Here is a 22,077-nt window from a genome sequence, read left to right as displayed (position 1 = left end):
AAAAAAAGCGAATAATTCGCGAAATGAACGTTAGAATCGAAAAACTAAAAAATATGTGTTCAATATTTTTCAAAAATCCATATGATACCAAACATGACCTCCCACGGAGAGGGGTGGGGGGTAAATTTAAAATTTTAAATACAAATCCCGCGATATTTCGCAAAATAAACATTCGATTGAAAAACTGCAAAATACACTTAATCAATATTTTTGAAAAATCTATCAAATATTACCAAACACGACACCCACGGAGGTGGGTGGGGGTTTACTTAAAAATCTTAAATAGGAGCCCCAAATTTTTATTCCAGATTTGCATTCTTTACGTAAAAATAAGCAACTTTTATTCGAAACATTTTTTCAAATTATGGATAGATGGCGCTATAAGCGGAAAAAACGATTGTTGGAAATGAAAAATTAAATTAAAAATAGAAAGTCCCCACTGAAATGGAAAACTTTACTTAACTTTTATTGGTTTTAGGACCTACTCTTTACAACCCAATAGGTCCCCAAAGCGCTCGAGTGACTGCAATTTAGCATACTTCGCTCCCCTACTATTACAGTTTTTGATATAAATATAAAGTTAATCGATTAATATTGTAACTGCCACTTATGATGGTTTTATCTGACACACCTGTAGTATCTACCTGCACAAAATTATCAGAACTTAGCAGCCAGTACGGCGAATAAAATTGTAACAACTGTAACTTACAGCTACAACATTGGCAGATAAAGCATAAAAAGTTGTACAAGAAGAACACTATAACTCAAAATCGCCAAAAATGTTAGTTAGGTTATTCTATGCAGGGGGTCGATATCTTAGATACCAAAAATTCTAAAGGTTTCTACCAAACGTCCTTTTAAAAAGGAAGGTTAAAGTCTTTTCTGTGAAGTCATACCTATACGTAGGTATATACCTGTAAAAAAAGTTATGGAGCAAAAAGAAAAAAATCATGTTTTTTAAATCATTTTTGGCATAAGAAAGTGATATTTTGATAGGAAATTTAATTTTGAACAACTTTTCTGTAGATGTCATCATCATCATTGGCTCTTCAACCTATATTGGGTCTTGGCCTGTTCTAGAATCGATTCCATTTCCTTCCTATCATATCTGTAGATGTATATGTTTAAAAAGTGCATAGAATTCAACCCTATCCACCCTAGTGCATACGGACCCTTTCTCAAAAACGCACTGTTTTAAATGGTAGCGTAACACTCTGCGGTTTTTTCATATTTGGCGGTCCATTGACCATATAAAACAATTAAACACCTACATTACAGTTCCTCCTAGCCATCTTTTTTTGGACATAATCAATAGCCCTTTTTTTAGGTGAAATTTCTTTTTTTTTGTCAACTGGCAATCACCCAATTAAAATACAGTATAAACATTAATCACAGGAGATTTTTAACCTAATCTACAGTGAATTTAAAAATTTTAATCATACAAACTAGGAACATTAAATGACAAACATTAACAAACAAAAATGTACAGAACACAAGGACATTAAGTTATCACATACAGTTTTTAAGCTGAGCTTTAAATTCTTTTGGAAAACTATAACAATCTAAACTTTCCGAATATTGGTTAGCAAACCTAGGTGTTCTAGACATGAAGGAGTTGTGTCCATAGTTTGTGCGATGGGGTCTAACGTAAAAGGGTTGATTTAGCCTTGTTTGTCTACTGGGAACATGGAGACTAATTTTCCCCAATAGTTGGGAACAAATTTATTGGAGTGTAGTATGCTATAAAACATTGTGAGATCCTTATGCATACTTCGGATTTGGAGAGAGGTTATGTTGAGAGACTTTTCCATATTAAAATAGTTAATTTCATCAACCATCTGGTTTTATTTAAATGCAACAAATCTTAAGAACTTGTGCTGAACTCTCTCAGTAGCTTGAACATGGGTGTTATAGTGTGGAGACCAAACACATGAACAGTAATCTAGGTGAGGTCTCACAAGTGAACAATACAATATTTTTATGGATGGGATATTTAGAAAGTCTTTAGCACAACGTTTAATAAACCCTAAAAGTTTAAGTGATTTTGAGACAATAGATGAGATATGGGGGATGTAGGATAAGCTGGAATCGAGCACAACACCTGGGTCTTTTATCTGAGATACAGAGTCTAAAGGACAATCCTTAATAGTATAGATATGATTTGTATGAGTTCTATTTCGACCAAAAACCATTAAGTGATAGTTTTTAACATTAAGTTCTATTCCGTTGCTATCACACCAATAGCTCAACTGATCCAAGTCAGATTGTAATTTTTGATAGTCACTATCATTCTCGATTTTCAAATATAATTTTAAATCATCAGCAAACATTAGGAAAAAAGCAAAGTGGAAACAGGAGGCAATATCATTAACATAGATATTGAATAGAAGGGGTCCCTGATGTGACCCTTGTGACACTCTTGAAGGTACCTTAATTTCAAACAATTGAAAACCCTGAACACATATTATTTGTATTCTTTCAGATAGGTATGATAACAACCATTCTAAAAGCTCACCCTGGATACCCAGACCTCTCAACTTATTGATTAAAATCTTGTGATTTACCCAGTCAAACGCCTTTGTAAAGTCTGTGTATACAGCATGAACCTGGAAGCCACCTTCAAGAGATTCCACAAGGAAGTCAGTAAATGTCAATAAATTAAGTTTAGTGGAGCTGGAGAGAAATCCAAATTGCTGGTCGATAAAACAGCCTTTTAAACTTGCTCACAAATAGTCACAAACAAGACTCTCAAAAACTTTGGGAATACAACTCAGAATGCTAATCGGATGATAATTGTTCACTTGAGACTTATCTCCAGATTTTAGTATTGGGGTAATAAAGGTAGTTTTCCAGTAGGCTGGGAACATCCCTGTCTTTAATGACAGGTTAAAAATGTGAAAAAGAGGTCTAGAAAGTAAAAAGCTTAAGTGTTTAAGAAAAGAAGGTGGAAGACCATCTGGACCTGGCCCCTTGTTGCTATCCAAAATGGAAAGTTTTTCATATATAGACGAAATAGAAATGCCAAATTGAGATGCTACATTTCTTTCAGAAAATGTAGAATTTACCTGCCAAAAGGTACCGCATTATCAGTAATAGTTTCAGGAGGCTCAGCATATGAATTAACAGGAGTAGGTAACAATGGTGCTTTCAATCCACTAATACTAGGAGCCGGAGGTGGAACTGGAGAAGTCCAACTATTATTCCAATTCCACGATTGGTTTTGGTTATTCCAATTCCAGGCTTCCGTTCCTGGTGCTGGAGCAGTCTCATTAGAATTCCACGTAGGTGGAGGCGGGGGTTCTTTGTCGTTTCCTGAATCTGGTTCCTTTTCACGGTGAGGTTTTTTCTTGCTAGAGACTCCGGGGGGTTCAGTGGGCATCGGAGGCGGACCTGCCTCCTTCATCATAATCCATTGCTGTGCTAAGACTGCCCAATCAACTTGTTCACCCGGTACGTTTTGAAAAGATGCTGGATTAAGCGGCCACTGAGACTGAGCATACTTTTGGGACTCGTTAGAATCGCTTCCTGAATACATGGCAATTTCGGTAATTCACAGTTTGTAATGCCAAGAAACCTATTAATAATGTAGTATTTGAAAAAGAATCATTTCATTGAAATGGAAGCACTTCTACAAACCCCATCGGCAAAATTCTATTTTTTCAATTTGACATTTGACACTGACAGCAAAAGAGCAAAATGTTCAAAATTAATTTAAATGTGGTTTAAATTAAAAACAAAGATGATAGGAATTTTAGAAGGGGTTTTTGAATTATTTGCAAATTTAAATTTATTTTCATAAATATTGTGCTATGATTCCTATGATTATTGAAATGATTATTGATTATTGAAATTCGCTTAAATTTCAAGCTCGCCAAAAATCAGCTTTTATCAGTAGAGCCAGTAGAGCCAACATTACAGGAATGAAAATAATTAAACACTCAAAAACTTACCGCCCAACTAACCCTCATCTTATTATCGATCGTAGATAATTTTAAACGTAAATATTTCTGACGAAGACGATACAAACATTAATCGCACAATGTTGAAAATGAACGTTTCTTTAACCTTCGAAGTATTGCTTTACTTAAATTCCTACTACTTTGGATTATTCGCCATTTGTGAGATATGTATGATATCCGTAAAGTATTTTAGCTTTATTGGTTTGGACCATTATTCTACCGATTTTGGTGTATTAATAGGAGTATGTTTCATAGAAATCTTAAGAGTATTACTAGCTAGTAGAGGGAATCTGACAGAGAGAAGTAAGTGTTTCATTGTTAATTGTTATTAGCACCTATTCGTAACTTGAAAATATTTCCAGAATGGCCAGTCATTGTAGCTATTTTATTAACAATTCCGTCAGTATTGGGAGTAGTCTATTTAATGATATGGCAAAGTGAGATATTAAGATTCGAATATGTTATTTGTGGGATGCAATTAGGATTTTGTGTAGCCGAAATTGTAACTGGAATCATGTGTCTTTTTTCCTGCTGCCAAACGCCAGAATATTATTAAAACAATTTTATATGTATATTTTTATTAATAAAGAAATATTCAAATAATCTGTATGCAATTTTTTATTACTTAATTTACGATTTGTCCTTTAATTTTAATTTCAATTTAATTAACTACGGCCTTTATCCCATTAAGGTTAACAGCTACCAGCTGTCAATGAACATATTTTGAGGTTAAATATTACAGTTGTTAACACCTAGACAAGGAAAAAAGATCCTTGTCTAAGGTTAACACTGACATAGCCACCTTTACTTAACAAGCCATGAAGTTGAAACTTGGCAACATCTATTGGTAGACCGATTAATTCTGACAGTTCTCATTTGTTTTTAAATAATTTCACTGTATTTACAGAGAAACTGAAATATTTTACAATATTTCGTGCTCTAAATTATAAAGAACATTAAAAGGTATGTTATTAAGATGATTTTAGTTCAATATAATATATTTTTATATAAACTTGCGTGCATATAGAAATCCGTCCACTTAAAAATTTTGTCATTTTTAATGTCTTATATTTCCTAAAACTGTTGGCAGATTTAAGTGATTTTTTTAATATGTTATAGCCTAATTCTTTAACAATACCGCTATACGCTGTGAGCTCGTACGTAGAAGGGATATTTACAAATTCTCGAGCGCCAGTAGTGACAAGTCTGTAAACGATTACTGGAAATTTGACATAAATGTCAAAGTGATTAATTTAAAATTAAAATTAAAAACATTAATTATAAAAAGTATTAGTTTGTCAAAGCTGTGTTATATATTTTTACCTTAAATATACAATACGTTTTAAATACTGAATTTAAGTTTTTTTAATGTTCCGTAATATCTAATTATAAATTAATATATTAATCTTACCGCCATCTATACGATAATTGTGAAAGTATCCGAAGTAAGAAATTCATATTTTATCAATAGAACGTCAAAATGATTAGCAAAATCTTAAAAAAATCGATTATAATTTAATTACTTTTTTGCGTTGTAAATATTAAGCGATAACAATTAAATAATAAATTTAAAAATTACCAGTGAAAGTTGATTAGTAATCCGCCAGGAGCGACACCATTACTAACCAGTTAAATTTTTATGGTGTACCGGGCATTATTAAATACTTAAATTAAAACCCAACTATAGACTCCGGTTTCCTTAACATTCTGTTTTTTTTTATTAATTCGCTTATGTTTAACAACTAGATTTGTTCTTTATCAATTCAGGGTGTTTCTAAATAAGTGCGACAAACTTTAAGGGGAAAGGAACACAATGCAAAATTTGGCGCCTGTATTTTAAATGTAATCATTTTTTTCGAATTATGAGAAAACTAATAAGTATTTTTGAAAAATTTAAACGCAGAAAAGATTACTTTATTACCGAGGGCCAAAAGTCCCTTGAAATGAATAAAAAGTTTTTTTTTAATGACATTTTTGAAACTATCACACTAAATTTTCTTATTCTTTCACCCCTGTAACTTATTAAAATAAACATAGAAGTTTTCAGGGACTTTGGGCCCTCGGTCCTAACGTAGTCTTTCACTCTGCGTTTAAATTTTTGAAAAATACTTATTAGTTTTCTTAGGATTCGAAAAAAATGAATCCCGTTTATAATCTTGTTATTGTTTTTTTTGTATAATAAACGTTACTTACAAGGAATTACTTTTAATATTATTTTGTACAAACTTCTAATTAATAATATTTTCTTGTTCGACTCAAAAAATACTATAAATTTTACCAGAATTTGTACTTTAAAATCGTAGTTTCGAAAGCGGTAGTCCGAAAGTCGGACTACGGACGTCATCAATTGCGACGTTGCCTTTTTCTCTTCATGGCTTGTAAAGTAAAGGTGGCTATGACACTGACCACAAAAATAATCAATAAACATCAGTACAGCCAACATACAACATTGTAGAAATGTCAAAATAGTAAACAATCACATTATTTAAACTATGTGATTTAAACAAAATCCAAAATGTGTTCAAATGTTACTGCTTTGGATTTTCCAAGGATATGTCGACTCTGTTTAAAAAAGGAATATTCGAGGGACATATTTGAAGTACCTGAGTACCTAACATTGATCCAGAACATAACTAATTTAAAGGTACAAGGTTTATTATAATTTCCTGATTTACTTAATGTATAAATCTACTTAGAGAAATAACAACAATTGTTGAAATAGGGTTATAAGAAATTAAAGGCATTTTATTTCAAAACTAACACATATAAGTCTATATTTTGGTTTCATAGAATCAAATTAAGAAGTGTTTCTCCTATATGCTATTATTTCGGCTTCTGCCTTCTTTTCTCTTCATAATTATCACCTATTCTGAAATTCTATGATATAGGGCATTCCTTTTTAGTGCCTGATATTTACACAATCTTAGAAAGTATAAGTTTATTTTTTTAAAATGAAAATGAGAGACACCTTTTATATCAATTCGTTCAGAGAGGACCATAGACCTCTTACATACATTTCACCCTCATGAGGGGTATAAAGGGTTCTTTTCATTCAGTGGTAACCATATATACCTTCCCCTCCAATGATATCTCATCATCAGTGGCATTACAGCTCTTTATGAGCCAAAGCCTTCTTCAGAACAATCCTCCATTCGCCCCTGTCTCTGGCAACTCTTCCCGATGCTCTAATTCTAATAGATTTTAAATCATTTTCTAAGTTGTCTTGGTATCTAAGTCTCGGTCTCTCTTGCTAGTTGTCCTATCAGTCCTCTTTCGGGTATAGACGTAATAGATGGGCAGTGAAGTGCAAATTGTAGACTTCCCCGAATCTTGAGTCTTCTTTCATTCATTTTTCATTTGGTTTGCAAATAGTAGAAACCACGGATACAGACGTAACCAGAATCTTTTCCCAAGAGAAGTGTTTATTTCCCTGGAAATAAAACTTCAATTTGTTGTAATTAGATGTGCTATAGTATCCAAATCGAGTTATTTGTTGTAATTTGACATTGGGAGACATACTATTTTTCATTTAGTTCCGAGGTAACCATATATATCCCCTCCGATGATCGCTAATGAAGGTGAAATGTATGTAATACATTGTATGCAATACATGTATGTAATACATACATTTTTTTTAATGATTGGATAAATGTAAATTGTAATCTTTATTTGCCATTTGACAATTTTGTACAATTAACTTTGAAAGAGTTAGGTTCATTTATGAATGTGTTGGATAATAAATATTCTAACTATGAAATTTTAAATGGTAGAACGTTAAAGGAAATTTATGAGACAAGTGGTCACATCATACTAAACTTAATTAATACGTCACTGGATGCTGGTAAGGTGCCAAATCAGCTTAAAACTAGTACAATTATTCCTATCCAAAAGATCAGTAATACAAATAAGGCTGAGGAATTTAGACCTATTAATACATTACCGACAATTGAGAAACTCCTGGAGCTATTTGCTTATGAGCAATTAATGGAACATGTAAAAAGGAATTCAATTTTAATAGAAAATCAATCTGGGTTTAGAAAGAACCATTCTTGTGAAACTGCATTACAACTAACAATCTGCAAGCTAAAGAATGATATAAAAGATGGTAAATTATATACTATTGGAGTTTTTTTGGATCTGAAAAGAGCTTTTGAAACCATTGATAGAAACATTTTATTAGCTAAAATTGAACAATATGGAGTTTCCGGTAAGGTTTTAAGTTGGTTTGAAGATTATCTAAGCAATCGCAGGCAAAAAGTATGTTTTAATAATACAGTATCGACTGAGAAAGACATTTTGGTAGGGGTACCTCAAGGTAGTGTCCTTGGACCACTCCTCTTCATACTGTATATAAATGATATAGATTTGTTTTTGGATTGTGAATTTATCAATCTTTTTGCTGATGATACTTTGATAGCATGTAGTGATGTTAAGTTAGAGAATGCTGTAGAGAAGATGAACAGAACACTTGATCGAGTTAATAAATACCTCAACATGAATAAATTAAAACTAAATATTGATAAAACCAAAGCTGTTATTTTTACTACTAAATATAAGTATAGTTTAATAAATTTAAATCTGATTAATTTACACATTAACAATGAAGAGATCAAAATTGTAAAAACGGCAAAATATTTAGGTTTTCAGCTTGATAACGTGCTGTCATTTGATGGACATTTTGAGTATATAAGTAAAAAGATTTCAAAAAAATTGTACTTTTTCACCAGAATAGCTCAAAATCTGTCGACTGAGACTAAAGTAACTGTATATAATACAATAATACAGCCACACTTTGATTACTGTGCATCGATTGTATATTTATTCAGTCTTAATAAAATTAGTCAGTTACAAAAACTTCAAAATAGAGGGATGCGCATCATATTAAGGACTAGTAGAATAACGCCAATATTGATTATGTTAAAATCACTTGAATGGTTGTCAGTTCGTCAACGTTTGCATTACCTAACCATGGTTTTTGTGTATAAAATATTGAACTCGTTGGCTCCATCTTACTTTCAAAAATATGTTTCTTTTCAGAAAGATGTACATGATTATAATACAAGGGGTACAAATAATCTACATATTGTTGAGTTTAAAAATAGCTTTATGATGAATTCTTTAATTTGCAAAGGGTTTAGAGAATATAATGAACTACCTCTCGATTTAAGAACTTGTAGAAACATTAATACATTCAAGTACAGTTTAAAAAAATATGTTATAGAGAATAAGATGTGTTGAATGTATTTGTGTTGCCTTGTATGTATACTTATTGTGCTTACATTAATCGCATTGGTATTTTATTCAAATGTTTGTGGCTTTCGATATTGACATTTTAATTAGTTTCAGTTTTTTACTTTTTAAATTTTAAATTATCAAATGTTTGTGACTTTAGGTATTGACATTTTAAATTAGTTTTAGTTTTTTACTTTTTAAATTATGTTATGGACTATATCAATACTTGTATTGTTTTGACTATATGTACTTTAGCATGTTTATATTAGGTTATCCTATTTCAAATAAAGTATTATCTATATTCTAAGGGGTTTATGGTCCTCTCTAAATGAATTCAAATATAAGATGTCTTTCATTTTATATTAGTTTACAGGGACTAAGAATTCGTTTGAATTTTTACCTTGATGAATAGACAGGTAGTGAAGTGCAAATTGTAGATTTCATCAAGTCTTCTTTCATTCATTGTTCGTTTGGTTTGCAGAATCTGGTCCCAAGAGAAGTGTTTATTTCTCCGGAAATAAAATTTCGAATGGGATTAGTGCTAAAACCAGTCAACTCAATTTTTTTTTGGTCGATGTTGAGTTAAGTGCTCTTTTGGACTTCAAAATTCTTAACAAAATGAGACAAGTCCAAACAGATTTTAAATGTGAGAAACAGAAGGGGTTAAAAAAACTAAGTCCAATAATGACAGTGGATTCAGCCAAAAACAAATACCTGTGTGCAATTGTCTGTTAAAAAATAAAATAATATTTTATTACAATACAGTAGACTCCCGTAAGTTGGGCCACCTCGGGACCGGACCCTAGGCCGAACTTAAAAGTGGCCGAACTAACTGATGCTTATCTAAAAAATGCCCATTTATTGTTTGTATGGATCTAGCAAAAACAAAACACTTGTACATTAAGTAGAAGACAACACAGAGGAATACTCTGACATATATTTAACATATATGAAAAGATACACTGTTACAAATATACTATAAAACAATACTTACAAAACTCTAGACCTAATAAAATTTAAAAATATTATTACACATTGGTGGTTTGGCTTCTTAAACACTTAAAAAAAGTCAGTAATTTTTTTCTGAGTTTTCTTTTCTAATGATTTTTGACGTGCAAAGTGAATTATGGTGCTATAACCCCAGAGGTCAGCGATCGCAATCAGCAGTTTTACCTTTTATATTCAGCATTTTGATTTTATATAAAAGTAATATCATTGTAATTAATTTCAGTTATTTTCGATCAATTTAAAGTGAAGTATATTTGTAAAAGTTAATAAAGGGTCTTTTTAAAAAGTACCTTAGTGAGTTTAAACCTTTAAGTAGTGTGTGACTAATGCTCAGGGAGCCGGCCGGACTAAGCGGGGACCGAACTAACCGAGGCCGAACTTACGGGAGTCTACTGTATTCTAGTTCTGCTAAAATAAGACTAATGCCAGTAAGGATCATCATCATTCTCTTTGCCTTATCCCTATTTGGGGTCGGCTTCCCTAATTGCATTTCTCCATACAATTCTTGAGTCATATCAATATTAATCCCCTTTACCAACATGTCCTGCCTAATCATCTCCCCCCATGTCTTCTTTGGTCTTCCTCTCCTACTCCTTCCAGGAATCTGCACTTCAGCAATTCTTCGTATTGGGTGATTAGCGTCCCGACGTTGAACATGACCAAACCATTCAACCTATGCTCTCTCATTTTGGCATCAATTGGTGCCACACCTAGACTTCCCCTAATATACTCATTTTTAATTTTATCCTTTTTTGTCACTCCACTCATCCATCTAAGCATTCTCATTTCCGCCACATGCATTCGTTGTTCCTCTTTCTTTTTCACTGCCCAACATTCAGTTCCTTACATCATAGCCGGTCTTATGGCTGTTTTATAGAATTTTCCCTTCAACTTCATTGGAATTTTCCTGTCACACAGCACACCACTCGCTTCCTTCCACTTCATCCATCCAGCCCTAATTCTACTGCATGCATCTCCATCTATTTCTCCATTACTCTGTAATACCGATCCCAGGTACTTAAAACTATTGCTTTTTATAATCAGTTCACCATCCAAAGATACCATGTTATTTGTAGTAACTCCATCTTTAAATGAACATTGCAAATACTCTGTCTTTGTCCTACTAAGTTTTAAACCTTTTTCCTCCAGAGCTTGTCTCCACTGTTCCAGTTTTTGTTCTAAGTCTCTTTCACTATTTCCTACTAACACGACATCATCAGCATACATTAAGCACCATGGAATGTTACCCTGTAGTTTCGCTGTTATCTGGTCCAAAACCAATGAGAATAAATACGGACTAAGCACCGAGCCCTGGCGAAATCCTACTGTCACATGAAATTTATCAGTCTCTCCCACACCTGTCCTAACACTAGTCGTTACTGCCTCATACATATCCCTCACAATCTTTACATATTCACCAGGGACTCCTTTCTTATCGAGTGCCCACCACAGAATCTCTCGAGGAACTCTATCATATGCTTTCTCAAGATCAATGAATACCATATGAGCGTTTGTTTCTTTACTCCTGTATTTTTCCATCAACTGCATTGTAATGAAAATTGCATCTGTTGTCGATCTGCCCTACATAAAGCCAAACTGATTCTCGGATATTTCTGTCTCTTCACGTATCCATCTATCAATTACTCTTTCCCATATTTTCATGGTGTGGCTAAGCAGTTTTATAGCCCTGTAGTTTGTACATTGTTGTATATCTCCCTTGTATTTGTAGACAGGTACTAGTATACTGCTTCTCCATTCGTCTGGCATTTGTCCAACTTCCATAATTCTATTAAATAAACCTGCTAGCCACCTTGTTCCTGTCTCTCCCAATGCTCTCCATACTTCCCCAGGAATATCATCTGGTCCTACCGCTTTTCCTTTCTTTATTTTTTGAAGCGCTTGAGCCACTTCCTCGTTTGTTATTTCGGTGACCATTGCTGCTACTGTCTCCATTGACTCTACAGGCTGTCTGTCAAATTCTTCATTTAATAAGCTGTCAAAGTACTTTCTCCATCTCTCTTTGACATCCTTTTCGTGAACTAGTATTTTATTATTTTCATTTCGGATACATCTAGTCTGATTAAAATCTTTTGCTTTCTTTGCTCTCTGTTTGGCTATTTTATATATCTTCGTTTTGCCTTCCCTGGTATCAAGTTGATCGTATAGGCTTGAATACGCTTCTGCTTTGGCTCTTGCTACTGCTACTTTCGCTTCTTTTTTCGCCACCATATAGTTTTGAAGATCTGTGTCGGATCTGGTTTCTTGCCACTTTTTATATAATGTTCGCTTCTCTTTTATTTTTCCTTGTACTTCGTTTGACCACCACCAAGTCTCTTTATTCTCAAACTTTTTTCCTGACGTTTTCCCAAGTATTTCAATAGCAGTCTCTCTAATAATTTTGGCCATTTTTCTCCAAATTGTGTTAGGGCTTCCTTTCATGTTCCAACATATTTTTTCTACTATTTTTTCCCTGAATAGACCTTCTTTCTCATCTTTTAGCATCCACCACTTGATTTTTTGCGGTTCTCTCCGATATTTTTGTTTAGTTTCGCTTTTTTACTTCGATGTCCAGAACAAGCAGCTTATGTTGTTGGCTGACTGTCTCACTAACTATTACCTTGCAGTCCTTGCATTCACGTATGTCTTCTTCCCCAAAAACAAATACCTGTGTGCAATTGTCTGTTAAAAAATAAAATATTATTTTATTACAATATTCTAGTTCTGCTAAAATAAGACTAATGCCAGTTAGGATATTTTCTCTAAACTGTTTTGGTATAAATGCACAAATTTCATATGATGATTATACTTAGCTCTCAACATAGCAGTACCATATTGTTCTTACTTAGATAATAATTTGTAGAGTAGTAAATGAACATATGAAGTTTAAACTGAATATATGGATACATTGTTTTTTAATGTTGTAACACTATCTTTTTCTTATTCAGGTTCAAGAAAATGATGGCTTTCCAACAAATATATGCCAGCATTGTTTAAACAAACTAGGAGATATTTCTGAATTTGTTCAAATGTGCGTAGGAAACTATGATGTTTTACTACGTATACATGAAAATAACAAAATTAAGACGGAGTTACTGGAAACAACATTGAATACTAGTGTAATGTTGAAAGCAGAAAATGGAAATGATAGTGATGTGTCATTGAAATCTGACCTGTGTTACCCTGATCAAGTTTATTCAGATTCAGAAAATGAAGAACCTAAGCCAAAACAGGTTACCTGTAAACTATGCCAAAAATCATTTAAAACTTGGTATAAACTACAAGTTCATCAAAAGAAAGGATGTCCAATGGCCGATGTTAAAACAGTGGCATACATATGCCTCATATGTGATTGGGAGGGCGGTACAAAATCTGCGTTAAGGAACCATGAAAGGAAGGAGCATACAGAGATTGTGGAGATTTCCGAAGGCGTAAGTAAAAAGAAGTGGAAATGTGCAATATGTTGCAAATTATTTACTAAAAAAATTGATTTACAAAGACATAGAAGGGTACACACAGGCTTAAGGCCGTTTATTTGTGTCCTTTGCGAGAAGGGCTTTACACAAAAAAGCACACTTGAGAGGCACATGAGTTCTTTACATTCGAATCAAGAAGAAAAATACAATTTTGAGTGTTACATTTGTGAAAGGAAGTTTGTGAGAAAGGACCATTTAGAGGCACACATGCACAATGTGCATATCAAAAGACAGAACGATGAACCGTTGGAAATTGAATATTATACAAGCTCTAAAAGTTGTAAATTGTGCTCCAAGTCATTCAGCATATTCTCTTATTTACATAACCACCTTATGATAGTGCACGAAGAAACAAAACCTCCAAAACCGAAACCGAGAGAAAAGAAAATAAAATTCGAACATTCCTCAAATCTGTGTAGTATTTGTGGAAAATCATTTGAAAAGAGAAAAACTTACCAGATGCACATGAATAGAAAACATTCAGAGAAGAAATACGAACAGAAACCTAGAAAAGTTGTAGCGAAAAGGGATAAATTTCAGTGTTGGCATTGTGGGAAAATATTTACTACTCAGTCTAATCTTACAGTAAGTACCTAAAATATGTAATGCTGTAGAAGTTATTGTGCTACTGTGCTTTTTTACTGCATGTTTTGTGATTTTTCTTCCTTTAAACTACAGTAGGACCTCTACAAGAGGAAAAGCTGCCGGAATAGACAATATTTTTGCCTCTTAATTAAAGCAGACATCGAAACCTCCCCCTCCATACTGTATATACTTTAAATAAAATTTGAAAAACTGAAGAGCTACCCAGAGAATGGAAGCAATGCTTAATTGTAAAAATTCCTGAGAAGAGCGACACATTAAAATGTGAAAATTGGAGACCCATCACCCTGCTATGCACAATAAGCAAAATAATGACAAAAATCATGCTTGAAAGAATGAAGAAGGAATTTGATAAGAGAAAACCAAGCTGGATTCCAGGCACGAAGATCCTGCATTGACCATATTTGTACAATGAGAACGATTATAGAGCAACCATTAGGGTAACAGAATAAGCTATATGTGATCTTTATAGACTTCGAGAAATCTTTTGATCATGTAGATCGCAAAGCCTTATGGAAATTACTAGAGAAATACGGAATGCCTCCCAAGTATATCAGAATTATAAAACTGTTCTAAGGGTCACTGTTCAAATTCACCAAGAGAAATGGGAATATCACTGGAAGGCACGGAATTAGAAACGGTAGAGAAACTTAACTACTTGGCTAGTCTTTTGAACAACAAAGGAGGGACGGGGGAGGACGTAAAATGGAGAGTAGGAATAGCTCAAAATTCGTGTAACATACCGGCTTTTCGAATATGTAAAAATATTTTTTCTACAGACAATATTTTTAAAGTTGTTCTAAATGATTATAAACTACAACATTTCAAAAATTTGGCATTAGGATTTTTTACTATATTAGATATTTTTTTTTATCTTTTTTTAGTACTTTTTGAGTATCACTTTTCTACTCTCATTTGGCATACGCAAAATTGCCCTATTTTCATTATTTTCTGTCTTATGTTATTACAAAACAAAGCTCTCTGGGATAAACAAATTGAATAACTTTTAAACTAATTAATGGATCGGTCTCAAATTTTGAGGGTTTGTTAAGTAGCACAATACCCAACTTTCGGCGAAACATTAAAATTCTAAGTTAGTTTTAGTAAAAGTTACTAACAAATAACAATTTTCACTAATTTTGCAATTTGCGAAGCAACAAATATACTTTTTAACTTTCAAAAATCGGCATTCTGAAGGTTTTTCAATGTTCTAAAAAAATTAAATTTTGTAATTTTATGTCAACTACACTCTGGGCCAAAATTAACCGCCCACCTTAAAAATGGGTCGTTTTTGACTCCTCATATTTCCTAAATCTGTTGTCCGATTTAACTGATTTTTTAAATATATTATAGCCTTATTCTTTATATAGCAATATCGCTGTAATAATATTTTGCTAAACAGGTAAATTTTCATTGTATACCGGGTGTACGAATCAAACTGTGTTTTTTTTTCTCAAAGTTCGTATCATCCTGTGGAATATTCTAGCAATTATAAAATACTGAAATTAACACCCAACTTAGCCTCATGTTTTCTCAACATTCTGTTTTTTGATTCATTCGATTACGTTGGACCATAAAAAAGTTAGGTACTTTAACAACTAGCCATGTTTTTCATCAATACACGGTGTTTTTAATATGGGTATGGCAAACTTGACAGGGTAAGACAAAGTTACTTGTGGTTAGTAAACAAGACGTCGGCCCTATGCAACTAATTGTCAGTGATGAATCAATAACAAAAGTTAACCATTTTAAATACCTAGGATGTTGGATAAACGAGACACTAAATCCGGATGAAGAAATTAAAACTCGTATAGAAATTGCAAGAGGAGCATTTATGAAACTTAGATCTATTCTGAGCAACTCTCAGCTGAACTTACAACTAAGACTCAAGTTCCTAAAATGTTATGTGTATCCTGTATTACTATATGGATGTGAAACCTGGATCATGAAGGTTAACATGATGAACAAATTAGAAGCCTTTGAGATGTGGTCATATCGTAGAATGCTCAGAATATCTTGGGTTCAACGCATTTCTAACAGAGAAGTCTTAAACAGAGTAGGTCAAGGCGAAGGTGACTTAATGAAGATGATAAAAAAGAGAAAACTTGAATATCTGGGGCATATAATGAGAGGTAGCAGATACAGGATGCTGCAGTTAATACTCAATGGAAAGATCGACGGAAAAAGAGGAATTGGTCGAAAGAAATATTCATGGCTCCGAAACCTTCGTCAATGGACTGGCTTATCAGCAGATCAATTGTTACATGCTGCACAAGATCGAGAACGATATCGGCAAATTGTTATGGAAGCTACCCACGCCTAAAAATTTGGGCACGGTACTTAAAGAAGAAGAAAATGGCAAACTTTAAGAGGTAATTCTGCATGAAACAAATAATGACAGTTTGCTTAATAAACATATGTCCGCAAATGCTTCGTTTACGAGATAGGGGTGTTAAAAATTTTCTGACAAACTGACGATTTATTTATTGCTTTAAAACCGGTTGAGATATGCAAGTGAAATTTGGTGGGTTTTAAGACGTAGTTATTGCACATTTTCACATACATTTAAGAATTTAATATTCACCATTGGCGCGCATATGGGTAATATGACCGCTCATATTAGCCGTATGCACGCCAATGGTGAATATTAAATTCCTAATTGTATGTCAAAAAATGTACGATACAACCATCAAATACAACCCATCAAATTTCATTTACATATCTCAATCGGTTTTAAAGCGATAAATAAATCGTCAGTTCGTCAGAAAAATTTTAACGCCCCCTATCTCGGAAACAAAGCATTTGCGGACATATATGTTTATAAAGCAAACTGTAATTATTTTTTCATGCAGAATTACCCCTTAAAGTTTGCAATACTTATTTAAAAACACCCTGTATTGATGAAAAACATGGCTAGTTGTGAAAGTACCTAACTATTTTAAGGTCCAACATAAGCGAATGAATAAAAAAAACAGAATTTTGAGAAAACATGAGGCTATAGTTGGGGTTTAATTTCGGTATTATATAAGTGCTAGAATATTCCACAAGGTAGTGCGAACTTTGAGAAAAAAACACAGTTTGATTCATACACCCGGTATACAATGAAAATTTACCTGTTTAACAACCATATTATTATAGCGATATTGTTAAAGAGTAAGGCTATAACATATTAAAAAAATCACTTAAATCGGACAACAGGTTTAGGAAATACGAGACATCAAAAATTACCGTTTTTTAAGGTGGGCGGTTAATTTTGGCCCAGAGTGTATTTAGCTTTTAAATGGAGTGCAAACAATTGGAAAAATCGCGATATTTGCACTAAATTGTTAATAATTAAAAAACGGAGGCGAACTCTAGGCAGCAAACAGGTAGGTTTTCATCCTATAGGTCTACAATAACTAAAAAATTGTCAGCTACCTGGATATTTCAGTGTTCCGAACATGGTCTATTTCTTGCTGATTTCCCTGGAGTAATTGTATTATCCCTAGATTTGATTTATATAGAAATTCCTAACTTGTATGAGGTTTGGATGGTGGTTGATATCTTTATTGGCTATTCCAAATTATATGATTTTACTTTTGTGTTTTTTCAGGTACATATCCGGATCCATACTGGGGAAAAACCATACCAATGTGGATTTTGTGCTCAAAAATTTGCTGCTTATTCCAGTTGGCACGAACATGAAAATATTCACACTGGAAAAAAACCTTTTCAATGTGTGCACTGCAAGAAAGCTTTCAAACAAAGAGGATCGCTGAGGAAACACATGAGGTCCTCTGTACATAGAAAACCAGTAGAAGAATTGATATCACCGGAAGTTCATAATATAAGACAAATGAATTCACTTGAAAATAACGTAAAAGAGGATTTTATGCAGGCTAACGAAAACGTAAGACAGATACAAATCGCGCATTCCGTTCTAAACTGTAGCAACTCAAAATATTAAAATTTTACACAAAAAAGAGCGAAAACAAAATATTTTTTTGTAAGCATTTATTAACAATCAGAATTACATATTCTATAAGTTAATTTGATAACAAGTACAATAACTTATATCAACTATAGTATTGTACTCTAAAATGGCGTTATGAGGTACATCACCCAGCGGTTTCACCTCAGTTTCAGCGAAGATCTATGGGCCATAATCTTCGCAATCTTCTGTTGTTTAGTGGCTGCAGTAGTGGTAATATTAATTGGTTGGGGTGGCCTTCCAATTTCTCGTGGTGTCTGTTGGCTCTTTCTTGAATTACTGTGCTGACTAACGGGATGTTTAGGTCTCTATGAAGGGTTTGGTTGGAAATGTACCACGGGGCCTTTGCGATGGTGCGTAGAATTTTTGATTGAGTTCTTTGGATAATTTTTGTGTTTGATTTGCTGGCACAACTCCATAGTTCTATACCGTACGTCCATATAGGTTTGATGACTGTTTTATAAATCAGCAGTTTGTTCTCAATTGAGAGTCGAGATGTTCTACCTATAAGCCAATTCATTTCTTTCACTCTCAACTCAATTTGTTTCTTCTTCTTTAAAATGTGTTGTATCCAGTTTAATTTAGAATCAAGATGAATCCCCAGGTATTTGACGATACTCTGTTGTGGTATGTTGACTTGATTAAGGCTAATATTTGGGCATTGGTCTTTCCTTAGTGTGAAAGTTATATGTGTTGACTTAGTTTCATTAGCTTTTATCTTCCATTTCTTTAACCACTGTCCAATTTGGTCTAGATGTTCTTGAAGTTTTAATACTGCAGCTCTTGGATCCTCTTCAGTTGCAAATATTGCTGTGTCATCAGCGAAAGTTCCAATGGTGGTTTGTGGAGAGGTTGGTAAATCGGATGTGTACAGTACATAAAGAAGTGGACCCAATATACTACCTTGTGGGACTCCTGATTGAATTTTGTTACGGTTTGATAGTTCATCCTCCACTTTAGTTTCAAATTCTCTGTGATTTAGATATGATTTTAATAAGTCAAAGTATTTGTTGGGTAGAGATTTTTTGATTTTATAAAGTAATCCTGGGTGCCATACCTTATCAAATGCTTGGCTGATTACCCCAGGCTGTGGGTGAAAAAACGTGATATAATTCAGGAATTTTTGAAACCTATCAGGTGTTGTAAAGGACGATGCCAGGAATAACTTCTACTAAAATGTAACCAAAAATATTGTGCGCTTTTTTTTAATTGCGATTTTCATTTGTTAAATTTGCAATTTTTAATGATTTTTAATTTTGCAGCTTAGGATATTGATTTTAGAGAAAAACTTTTTAATAGAAAGTTGTAGTAAATTAAAAAACCTACAATTTGAGATACGATGAGTTTAATTTTGTTAATTGGTTATTGCAAAACAGCCTGCGAAAGGTTCAAAATGGTCGTTTTTTACAATTGCATTATTTATTGTACAAATAATTTTTTTTTATTTTTTAAAGCTTTAAAATGAAGACCTCTCAATTCCAAACATAAAAAAATTGTAAAGTCAGATTAACGAATTTGTTGCTCAGATATTATAAATTGTTTATCCCAAGAGGTCAAATGTCGAAGGCTATAACTTTTTGAAAAAAAAATCATAGATAGTTGGTGAAACATCCAATCTGCTTCTAAAGAGTTATATTTTCATATTCTGATGTAAATAAATGCGTAAAACATTTTTAAACCTCTAATTTTTGGGTTTGAAAATAAGGGGGCAAATTTCGTTATAAACATTTAGAGCTGAAGCGGCCCTGTACATCCTATGAGTTTTTAACTTACAGATTATTGTTGCTGAAGATGAAATGAAGATTTATAAAAAAATAAAAAATTTCTACGACCAAGTGAAGCCGAGATTATTTTTAGGTTTGAAAATAAGGGGGCAAATTTCGTTATAAACATTTAGAGCTGAAGCGGCCCTGTACATCCTATGAGTTTCTAACTTACAGATTATTGTTGCTGAAGACAAAACGAAGATTTATAAAAAAATAAAAATTTTCTACAACCAACTAAAGCCGAGATAATTGTTTTTTTTTTCTTAAATCGTAGTGCCTTTATTTATAACAATTAAGAAATTATTTTACAGTCATTGACTAAAGAAAGACTTATATTATTTTAAAATAAAAATTATCATAAAATATAATTACATTTAATTATTAAAAATTATTTTTAAAATCGGTGCTTTTGCAAGCGGCCCATTTTGCAAATCGCCCGGCTCTCTTCAAATCCGCGCACTCGGAAAATTTTTACGTAACTTGTATTAAATTTTGATATTTAATAATATTACCATTATAATATACAGTCTATTTACCACTGTATTTGTTTTTCTTGATAAACTTTTATATGTGAAATCCAAAACGAATAGTCACTACAAGAAGAAAAAGTTTTATATTGTATATTATAGTAAGAAGTAACATTATTATTATTATAATTATATAACAATGAAAAAATTAAAAATATAGTTATATATTTCATATATATGTATCATTTTTGTAATATTATTTCTTCAGAAATTAAATTTCACATATAAAAGTTTATCAAGAATAACAAATACAGTGGTAAATAGACTGTATATTATAATGGTAATATTATTTAATTGTTTTCTGTCAAAATTTAATACAAGTTACGTAAAAATTTTCCGAGCGGGTGGATTTGAAGCGAGCCGGGCGATTTGCAAAATTCGGCCGCTCGCAAAAGCACCGACTTTAAAAATAATTTTTAATAATTAAATGTAATTATATTTTATAATAATTTTTATTTTAAGATAACATAAGTCTTTCTTTAGTCAATGACTGTAAAATAATTTCTTAATTGTTATAAATAAAGGCACCACGATTTAAGAAAAAGAAAACAATTATTTCGGCTTCAGTTGGTTGTAGAAAATTTTTATTTTTTTATAAATCTTCATTTTGTCTTCTGCAACAATAATCTGTAAGTTAGAAATTCATAGGATGTACAGGGCCGCTTCAGCTCTAAATGTTTATAACGAACTTGCCCCCTTATTTTCAAACCCAAAAATTAGAGTAGGCAATTATACATGGCAATGGAAACCAACAACCTTAAATACATATCTACTGGCGAACCCACATACTGGCCCACAGACACAAACAAAATTCCAGATTTGGTTGATTTCTGTGTGACTAAAGGAATACCACTTGAATCCCAGACAGCACAATCTTGTTTCGATCTTTCATCCGACCACTCTCCTGTCTTGGTCATGATATCTACGAATATCCTCGAAACACAACCTCCACCATATCTAAGTAGTAAATATACCAATTGGATTAAATTCCGGGCTATCCTTGATGAGAGACTGGACCTAAACATCCCACTAAAATCGGATGGCGAAATTGACGAAGCAGTAAATCAATTAAGTAGGATAATTCAGGAAGCTGGCTGGCAGTCAACACCTAAACAACCAAGAACAATCATACACAAAGATTTACCCAACGAAATAAAAGAAAAAATCGCAGAAAAAAGAAGACTAAGGAAAGTATGGCAAAGAACCCGTGCACCCCAGGATAAAAATAGATTAAACCAAGCTACAGCGCGACTAAAAACTTTGTTAAACAACAATAAAAACAACGACATAAAACGATATCTACAAAATCTATCTGCTACGGAAACCTCCGAATACTCGCTATGGAAGGCAACACGAAAGATTAACAGACCACAACTCTCTAATCCGCCTATCCGGGCCAGTAACGGACGATGGGCTAAAAGTAACAACGAAAAAGCTACAGTCTTTGCCAAATACCTGGAGGAAGTGTTCCAACCACATGCCCAAAACAACAACTCTGATGCAGAAGATAATATTCAATTGTATTTAGAATATCCATAC

At 32.9% G+C, this 22,077-nt stretch overlaps 3 protein-coding genes across 3 annotated transcripts in view; 2 read left to right on the top strand and 1 right to left on the bottom strand.

The window, feature by feature from the left end:
* The window catches only part of LOC114328526 (arginine/serine-rich protein PNISR), a 64,003-nt gene extending 60,327 nt beyond the window's left edge, over window positions 1-3,676 (bottom strand). Inside the window, exon 1 of the mRNA XM_028277393.2 lies at window positions 3,066-3,676. Coding sequence (XP_028133194.1) covers window positions 3,066-3,535 — 470 coding nt within the window. The 5' untranslated portion in view covers window positions 3,536-3,676. The remainder of the gene's footprint in view (window positions 1-3,065) is intronic.
* Window positions 3,677-3,930: 254 nt separating this feature from the next.
* On the top strand, window positions 3,931-4,568 carry LOC114328527 (transmembrane protein 80-like). Its single transcript, XM_028277394.2, has 2 exons — window positions 3,931-4,262; window positions 4,322-4,568. Exons 1-2 carry the CDS (start codon window positions 4,040-4,042, stop codon window positions 4,513-4,515), a joined length of 417 nt encoding a protein of 138 aa, XP_028133195.1. The 5' UTR covers window positions 3,931-4,039; the 3' UTR covers window positions 4,516-4,568.
* A 1,799-nt stretch (window positions 4,569-6,367) lies between these two features.
* On the top strand, window positions 6,368-18,274 carry LOC114328528 (gastrula zinc finger protein XlCGF26.1-like). Its single transcript, XM_050643130.1, has 3 exons — window positions 6,368-6,603; window positions 13,145-14,257; window positions 17,868-18,274. The coding sequence occupies exons 1-3, from the start codon at window positions 6,475-6,477 to the stop codon at window positions 18,219-18,221; spliced, it is 1,596 nt and encodes a 531-aa protein (XP_050499087.1). The 5' UTR covers window positions 6,368-6,474; the 3' UTR covers window positions 18,222-18,274.
* The last annotated feature ends 3,803 nt before the right edge of the window (window positions 18,275-22,077 follow it).

The sequence above is a fragment of the Diabrotica virgifera genome, chromosome 2 (assembly GCF_917563875.1).
Source record: "Diabrotica virgifera virgifera chromosome 2, PGI_DIABVI_V3a".
In the NCBI taxonomy this organism is placed as follows: Eukaryota; Metazoa; Arthropoda; class Insecta; order Coleoptera; family Chrysomelidae; genus Diabrotica; species Diabrotica virgifera.
Note: the sequence above shows the minus strand (reverse complement) of the source record. Positions and strands in the feature narration are given on the sequence as shown.

Coding starts and splice junctions, on each gene's coding strand:
- LOC114328527 (XM_028277394.2), top strand. CDS start 4,040: ATGTTGAAAATGAACGTTTCTTTAACCTTCGAAGTATTGCTTTACTTA. Junction 4,263..4,321: donor AGGGAATCTGACAGAGAGAA/GTAAGTGTTTCA, acceptor AAATATTTCCAG/AATGGCCAGTCATTGTAGCT.
- LOC114328528 (XM_050643130.1), top strand. CDS start 6,475: ATGTGTTCAAATGTTACTGCTTTGGATTTTCCAAGGATATGTCGACTC. Junction 6,604..13,144: donor AGAACATAACTAATTTAAAG/GTACAAGGTTTA, acceptor TTTCTTATTCAG/GTTCAAGAAAATGATGGCTT. Junction 14,258..17,867: donor CTACTCAGTCTAATCTTACA/GTAAGTACCTAA, acceptor GTGTTTTTTCAG/GTACATATCCGGATCCATAC.